The sequence below is a fragment of the Macadamia integrifolia genome, chromosome 8, assembly GCF_013358625.1.
Source record: "Macadamia integrifolia cultivar HAES 741 chromosome 8, SCU_Mint_v3, whole genome shotgun sequence".
NCBI classification, from domain to species: domain Eukaryota; kingdom Viridiplantae; phylum Streptophyta; class Magnoliopsida; order Proteales; family Proteaceae; genus Macadamia; species Macadamia integrifolia.
This window is the reverse complement of record NC_056564.1, coordinates 13,283,414-13,291,848: the sequence shown is the minus strand read 5'-3', so window position 1 is coordinate 13,291,848 and position 8,435 is coordinate 13,283,414. Positions and strand designations below refer to the sequence as shown.

Sequence of the window (8,435 nt, the reverse complement as noted above, 5' to 3'; positions counted from 1 at the left end):
TTTTGTTTATTGCTGTATCTTTACTTATTGACCACAACTAATGTTGGTAATCTAGAGTCATATGTCTTACACAGACCAAAAATATTTTGTTCTTGCTGTATCTTTACTTATTGACCACAACTAATGTTGGTGATCTAGAGTCATATATGTCTTACCAAAAATTAGGGGATAAACAGAGATGAAAGTTTAGTATGATAGGGAAAAAAGAAAAATGGGAAAGATTTATATTTTTTTGTTGACCAAAGAATGTGAAATGATTAGATGACCCTTCCCTTGTAAGAAGAGGGAATAAATTTTGGTCAAAATGGTGAAATTCTTGCTTTGTTGTGAGTTGTGACTTGTGAGTGATGAGAGAGAAGCGATAAAAGAAGGAAGGGGGAAGGGGCGGATGGCGCAAAGAGAAGGAAAACAGGAAAAGGCAAAGGGGTGAGGATCGTGAGATGTGAAGGTGATCCGTTCGTTTCCCAGCTATGGTGTCTTCCAGTTATCCTCTTCCATCGCAGTTTTTTGTTTCGTTTTTTTGGGAGAGGATGCAAGCGGAGTAAAAAAAAGGAGAAGCCTCTGTCGAACGTGCTTTTTTCTCTGCAATTTTTTCGCTATATAAAATATAGGGTTTTCTTTTATTTTATCTCTTTCTCTTGGAAATGGATCTCTAGCAATACTTCATCCTTCCCGGGAATTCGAGTTCGATCTTGAAATTCAAGAACGATTTCTCGAATCCGGGAGCATTTCTGATGGAGGTATGTCTTGATTGACCTTCCGTCGATGGTTTTCTTGGATTCGAGGTTAATCGACCATCCATCCTTCATTTTATTTCCTAATTCTATTTATTTTTGCTTCTTTTAATCTGGATTTTTTGTGGGTTTTGACTTTTGAGATTGAATTTTGTGACAAGATGTTGGCTTTTGTTGATTTGGGGTTTCATTTCTACCATAGTTTTTTTTTTTCTTTGGATTTGTGATGGAATTTGATGGAATATCTATTCTGTTGTTTTGTTTGGAAATGCGTTGATATATTGATATTGGGTTATTCCGTTTGGTAGATTCCACCGGCTATGGAGGAGACACTACAGACAGAGGGCCATCTGACCTCGGCTGCTGCTTTTGTGGAAGGGGGAATTCAGGATGCCTGCGATGATGCTTGCAGCATATGCCTTGAGGCTTTCTGTGACAGTGATCCTTCAACGGTATACTGTTTGATGATTATCTTTTCGTAGTGATATCCCCTGCTTTCTCTACTTCTGTCTCTGTTAATGGATATTTATGTCTTATCTGCATGAGGTTTGTTTGTAGAGAATTGTCTTTTTCAGAAGCAATTTTCTTATTGTGCAGGTGACTAATTGCAAACACGAGTATCACCTTCAGTGCATTCTTGAATGGTATAATCTCTTGATTCTCTTTATTTAATTGTTCCCACATTTTTTTGGGGGGGCTGTATAGGAGGAAAAAAAACGGTGGGATGGTGAGCGCACTCGCATGTGTGCGTGGGTTTTTACGTCAGTGAGATTTGTTCAATTGCTTTTGGGGCAGTGAAGCAGTAAAATTGCCTTTCTTCATTATCTTATGTTCTTGATTAGTACTTAGGTTGCTTGATTCCCATCTTCAATATCTATTATCAGCAGCAACAGAAAGTGAATTGGAAAAAAATGGTGTTTGGTCACTGATTTTTCTTGTTGAATTGGTTGCTTCCATCCGTGCTGTGGTATTCAATTTATGTTTTCCTTTCATTTGGCCAATCAATCTGCTCTTTACCAGTTTGTCTAGAAGTCTATTGAACTGGTTCCCTTCTCCATAATATTTTTCCATTTAGTTGGCATCCCCTTGCTTAAACCGGGTGAATGAAATCCTTGAGTAATTTTCTTGATATGCATGCATTTTTCAAAATTGCCATTTTGTTGATCCTTTATCTGCATTTCTCAATCGTTTCTTGTATGTTTTATAAAAAAATGAGTCACCTTCCCTCGGGTTGCACCTGAGAGAAACTGTCCCTACTTCCAAGATGATGTGGCAATTCCAATTGTTGGATTATGGCAAGTTTCAGACCTAAGTTAAATATACCCTGCCATATATAGGCATACACTCCCATATATGTTTGTGCAACCCCTCAATAATCTTGCACCCTTTTGGTTGTGTACCAGATTTTTCAACACTTCGTTTTGCCACCTGGCCAACTTGGATTGTGTTGAAACTTGAAATATGGGCAGGGGACCTTGGGGTCAACTTGTCCACAATTTGGGCCACATCTGCCTTCTTGTTAACTAGGATATATGATGTTTTGTGCATAATCTGAAGGATAATGTAAATGGGTGCCATATAACATTAACTTTAAGATAATGTGGAACAAAAAATATTTTTTTCTTCCATGGAGTAATAAGTGTGAAACATATTCAACATTGTGATATCACAGCTCATCGTCCTATTCATTGTTTAGCATGATTTTGATTCTACAACTGGGGGGGGGGTGTTGCCAAATTGAACGTTGATGGTTGCTTTTTGGGCAATCTGCGGCTGCTGGGATTAGGGGAGTAGTCAGACTGTGGGATGGAGTGTGTGGGAATCTCTTCAGGTCCGGCAGGGGAAGGTGGCTTGACAATTCAAACTCATTTCATCAGCAGTTGATCTTGAAGATGTATTGAGAGGCCTTTTGGACATTGTTGTTGAGTGCGATTCAGCTCAGAACATTGGTTGGATATGCTGTCAGGCTAGTGGGCCTTGGAGATTTTAATATCTCATTGGGCAATGTGACTTTTTTCTCAAATGAATGCTTCATTCTCAGGGAAGCACAGATCAGCCAATGAGTTGACCACAATTGTCAACACCTAGGTGGCTCTTAGGCAGCAAAGTGCCTAGACATGATCAAGGTGACTGGGTGTCTTATCTGTCAAGGCACCCAGACCAGTTGTAGTCGAAAAATGGGAAACTAAGGGAGGGGGAAGAACAAGGAGAAAGGGTACAAGGGGAATAAGAAAACATACTTTGAACTAATAATATTTTTCTTCAAATATGGTGCTCACCAAGTTGCCACCAGGAACAATGACAACTACAGAGTTGACAGAAGGAGCTGCCAAACAAGGGTAATACGGGTAGGGATTGTGTTATGGGTCTTTGTTTCCCTTTTAATTTTTTGTTGTTTCTGTATGCTGTTCCCTTGGTGCTATCAGATGATGTTGGGGGTGCCCATGGTTGAAGGGTTGAGAATTAAATTTGTTATTTCATACAGAAAATGAATATCTTACAAATTGTAATATATTTTCATATGAGCAATTAAATAAATATGGCAACGTTAACTTTGTATTTAATGATTTCCTCTGTGGATAGGGGAGGTAGTAATTTGTGTTAATTAGAGCAAGGAAAGAAAAGAAAAATATATTAGTAATTTATGTTAATTAGAAAAATAAAAGAAAAGAAAAAGGTATTCTTAAATTAATTCCATATATGAATTGGCCAAAGCTGATATTTATCAAATTGGGCTAATCTGTATGGAAAAGCTATGTCTATGCAACTTATTGAATCATTACAGATTGATAGAAGATAAAGGAAAGAAATTTGACATCAAACTTTTTGCGATATAGGTGTCAGAGAAGTTCTCAATGTCCAATGTGTTGGCAATCCATCAGCTTGAAGGACCCCACTAGGTTTATTTTTCTCTCTATCTCTCTTGCCCTTTTATTATGTTACGTATTTTATTTTAATGATCTTTACATCTCATTGTTTTGATGGGAATTATTTATCATGCATGTTGTGGCAGCCAAGAACTGCTTGAAGCAGTGGAGCGGGAGAGGAACTTTAGGTTTAATCCATCACGAAATGCTACTATATTTCATCATCCTGCCCTGGGAGATTTTGAGTTACAGCATGTGTGTAGTCCTTATAGAATAGGGGAATTTTTATTTTATTCTCTTTTTGGTTGATTCATTAGATTTATATATTAAGTCTGCTAAGAGCTGATCATATTTTGGTGATCCACGTTGTTTTTCTCCTTAATGCAGTTACCTGTAGGTGCAAATGATGCTGATCTCGAGGAACGTATAATCCAGCATTTGGCTGCTGCTGCTGCAATGGGCAGAGCACACCACATTGCTCGAAGGGAAGGTCAACGAAGTAGGGCTTCAGCTCAGGGTCGTCCACAGTTCTTGGTGTTCTCTTCTCATCCTAATGCACCTGCTGCTGGTCCTGTTACTGTCTCTTCAGCTCCGAGAGGAGACAATGAGCATGCTCCTGCAGTTATTGCTGGTGGTCCATCTGTAGCTCTTGCTGCTGTAGGAGAAGAACCATCAGAGCGGACCCCACAGCCATCTCCTGGCCAAACAAATTGGAGTACTTCCCCAGCATCTGGATCTAACGTCAGTGTGGCCAATCGACATGGATTGTCCTTCAATAGCCGGTGCTTATTGTTCCCAAACTTTCCATTTTTCATCAATCATTCCTACATGCACTGGTCTAAAGCATTTATTTTATTTGTCATTTTCTTGTAGGAGTTCTGGAAGCCAATCTTCTACTGTAAATCATGATAGAGCAGGACCATCTGACTTTCAATCTTTCTCAGAATCCCTAAAGTCTCGATTTAATTCAGTTTCAATGAGGTATAATTCTTAATGAAGAAAAGAGAACATTTTCTATTAATCTTTTTTAAATAATTAATTTGGTAATTTCTATTTTATGTCTCGTTGGTCCTGGAGATTAATATGTTGTCATTGATATGTATAAGATACAAAGAGTCAATTTCGAAGAGCACAAGAGGTTGGAAGGAGAGACTGTTCTCTCGGAACAATTCCATTGTAGATCTTGGTTCCGAAGTTAGGAGAGAAGTAAATGCAGGAATTGTAAGTGTATCCCGCATGATGGAGCGCCTTGAGACAAGAGAAAATAGTAAGGCTGCTGGTTCTTCTGTATCAAATAACCCAGAAGGTCCAGTGGCAGAGCACAGTAACCAGAATATTGCAGAGTCAAATGGTAACAACCCTTTAAGTAGCAGCAGCCCGTCAGCTTCTTGCACTGCAAGCTCAGGTTCTAATTAGTTTGTCCTACATTATTGAGTAATGCATGTATTCTCGGCATTCCATCAATGAAGGTGAGTCCTGATGTTGTTACCTGAAATAGTGACAGTAGCTTGAGATTCTAAATGTATTGATGCTACTAAAATATGTTAAATGCAAAAATCTCAAATAGTTATTTCTGTTTGGTGCATTTTCCTTGTACTATTACTAGTTCCAAGTATAGATTTAAACCACATTATTTGGTTTGGATTTTTGGTGAAGCCCCCATGCATTTCTGTAATTATAGAAAAACTTGTTTGTAAAAATCTGGGTTTATAGCTTTCCAGGAGTTGCAACACCGATAAAAAAGGAAGCTGTATGATTTGGGAAGAGTTGTAGTGATTATATTGAGGGTATCAAAAGCTTGGGCTTTGATCTGACAAACAGCTGCTCTGCTTCTAGTAGCCATCTTGTCATCTTCCTCAGAAGAGAAGTGCAAATCTTACCGCTTGATGATCACCTTTCGCAGCGATTTGTTCCACTGCTCTAGATCTGTTATCATCTCCTTTTTTATCATTTTAGTTTTGCTTGTTTTCTGCTTTTTACTTTGGGCAATGCAACCTGTTTCGGGGGCAAGTGTGCTTGACCCTGTATTTGTAATTCTGGCTGTCCATTTCTACTAGGTTCTGGTATAAAGTGGGCAGGAATACCCTCTTCCTCTCTCCCTGATGGGGGTTGCAACATAGCTACCAAACAATGAAGAAAGAACTCGGAACATAATTTTCATTCATTTTCTTTTCTTTTCTTTGCATTTGAATTGATTTTTTTTTTTTTCCCATTTATATTCTCATTGTTGTCTTCTAAACAACCAGAGGGACACTCAGGTTCTCTGTGACTGTCCAGCTTCCTTTTTCTCTTAGTGTAAGGGAGGAGAAAATATAGGGCAGAAACCTAAATCCTAACTGTTAAAACTTCCCTCCAGAAAGTTGAGAAGATAGAAGAACCTATTAGTTAAGAACCACAATCCTTCTTGCTAAAACATTTTAAATCTTACTTATTTTTACTTATTTTACCTCAAAAAAGGTGCTTGTTCGTTCTGTCACTGTTCCAGTTTGCTTAAGTAGATCCTGGAGAGGAGACCAGAGACTTTCATCAGTAAGATGCAATTGGCAACTTTTTTTTATTTAGGAAGGAGTCTATAACAGATGATGGATTGGTTGTGATGAGGCTGTGATTTCATTACTAGATAAGAATCAAAGCATTTGAAGCCACTGCTAGGGAAGGTGAGAGTCAACCAAGAAGCCTTCCATTCTTGGTCCATTTTGGGTTCGTCTGGAAAATTGTGGGTAAATGGTTCGCTTTTATTTCTTTATTAGGCTGTTAAGTTACTGTATATTTCTCCCGTAGTTAGGGTCATTGCCATTTTAGAGTTGCGAAGAAGGGCATTTAGGCAGCAACTTTGGTAAATGTGCTCAACTTTCTTTATGTTGCTTATGTTTCTTCTTTTCCTATTTTAATATCTTTCCATTGTTGATACTATTTACTTGTTGAAAATTCATTCTTAGTCCTGCTATTGCTGCACTGGATTGTGTTTCTTGTGTTGGTGGTTCAATCTTAAAAGAATCTGATCTATTCTGATCTTTGTCTATTCCCTTCGACTGTGATCATTATGTACCTAATTGACAGCTCTTGTATACCTTTGTTTTCAGTTTGGCCAATTTTTTATTTTCTTTCTGAAAAATCTGCTCTAACCAACCAGCTCCTCTAGAGCAGAGAGATTTCCGTTTCCTCTTGAATATTTCCTCTGTTGAACACTTTGGAATCCTTTCCCTCAAGTTCTTTAGGGTTTTGGACTACATTTGGTCACACGCACTTGTTCTTTCCCTTGTATCCCTATATGCTTTATCTTTTTTTTGCCCTTTGGTTATTTATTTATTTTAACTCCCGCATAATCTATTATTTCTACAAACCCCCATGAAGGTCAAATGTTTTGTCCTACATAATTATAGTTGGTTATTTGGAGCCCATATGTTTGTAGGGTTTGAGTTTGTATACACACCCTACAAATGGCCATGTGTTGATTTCTTAGTATATCCTTGCAAATCAAGGACTAAAAGGTTCATTGTTTCTGTTTCATAATCCATATATTCCCATAACGGAGATGTGTATAATTAGGATACATGTCCATGTTTCAAGTATGGCCTATTCCATACCAACTAATTAGTAAGTATTCCATACCAACCTATCAGTAAGTTAAATGTAAACTGGGATCTCTCTAAGAGCCCTAATTATTGCCAGGAATAGATCAGTGATATCTATGGATGAAGGTGCCACTTGCTTTAGCTGCAATGACCTTGGATTGTTGTGGCAAGGTCTTGGGATCAGATCCTGCCTTCTTCTTCTAATCTTCCAACACATGAAAAAAAATGTCTACGGATGGTCAGCGTTGTAACTTTGAGTGTTATCTGTATGGTTACCTAACAGTGACTCGGAGGTAAAGCAGATCTCTTCTGCGTGACTGCAGGTGGATTGCATCTGTTTATATGATAGGTAGCTAAACAGACATGAAGTGCTTTTCTTTTTTCAGAATTTGTGACCTTTGGATTATATCAGAATTATGCTTTAACTGAGCTAATAGGATTGCTCCAAGTCATATTACATATTTGATTGTAGAAAAATTGGAAAGTCCAATAGCATTGAGACTTTCTTTAATTGGACATCTAGTTGAAGACTTTCCCTGGCCATTGACATATGACCTTGTGAGGAAACAATTACTTGCCATGTTACATGGATACTGGCAAAGTGTGCTAGAATTTGACTAGGACAAAGAGGGGTTGGAAATAGGGAAGTCCCAAAGAAGGTATTTGGGATTGGGACTCACATGGGGGCAGCATACAATATAGTTGTTTTGAAAGGTGACACTGTAATCTAAAGATTGAGTGTTACTTTATTTTGCTATTGATATGTTTATCTTGTATGGAAAATGATTATATATTGCATGTTTTATTAAGTTGATTGATGAAACCTGTGATTTCCAGTTTCAGTTATAATGTTCAATTTTCATTTTTTTGATGAAATAAATTTTTTTTTTTGGCTTCTTCAGGTAGTTTGACTTATTATTCTAGGGGTTGGATGCTGAGGATAAGATACATTGTGCATCTCTCAGGCCAATTAGTGAGCTAAATACATGGGAAGAGCAATGATATTTGTGGTCTGATTCGATTATTGTGGTCTCATTCAGAATAAAAAGAAGGAAAAAAAAAACTGCTCCCATTCAAACGGATTTCTAAACGTGTATTGCACTATTACTTGTAAATTTGTTTATATCCTGCATTAGTTTCAAATGTACTTCGCTAAGTATTATTGCTTTGGGGACAGTGGAGATCAAACTAGCTTATGGTGATTATTTATAATTATAGGGGAATTCAATATCAATATGTGAAAAATACTTTAAAAATCA

The 8,435-nt window shown here is 37.6% G+C and overlaps 1 protein-coding gene across 3 annotated transcripts; it reads left to right on the top strand.

Moving 5' to 3' along the window:
- The first annotated feature begins 290 nt into the window (after positions 1 to 290).
- On the top strand, positions 291 to 8,435 carry LOC122086523 (E3 ubiquitin-protein ligase RHF2A-like). 3 transcript variants are annotated; one of them, XM_042655403.1, is made up of 9 exons: positions 291 to 448; positions 1,043 to 1,186; positions 1,332 to 1,378; positions 3,572 to 3,634; positions 3,748 to 3,856; positions 3,989 to 4,383; positions 4,475 to 4,582; positions 4,708 to 5,070; positions 8,079 to 8,435. In XM_042655403.1, exons 2-8 carry the CDS (start codon positions 1,055 to 1,057, stop codon positions 5,015 to 5,017), a joined length of 1,164 nt encoding a protein of 387 aa, XP_042511337.1. In that variant the 5' UTR covers positions 291 to 448; positions 1,043 to 1,054; the 3' UTR covers positions 5,018 to 5,070; positions 8,079 to 8,435. The 3 variants fall into 3 exon arrangements, with proteins under 3 accessions (XP_042511337.1, XP_042511336.1, XP_042511338.1); XM_042655402.1 differs by lacking the exon at positions 291 to 448 and adding an exon at positions 560 to 740; XM_042655404.1 differs by lacking the exon at positions 291 to 448 and adding an exon at positions 560 to 785.

Excerpts from the sequence above, each read along its gene's own strand:
- LOC122086523 (XM_042655402.1), top strand. Across the intron at positions 3,635-3,747 it reads AGCTTGAAGGACCCCACTAG|CCAAGAACTGCTTGAAGCAG; the intron begins GTTTATTTTTCT and ends ATGTTGTGGCAG. Across the intron at positions 4,583-4,707 it reads TTTAATTCAGTTTCAATGAG|ATACAAAGAGTCAATTTCGA; the intron begins GTATAATTCTTA and ends GATATGTATAAG.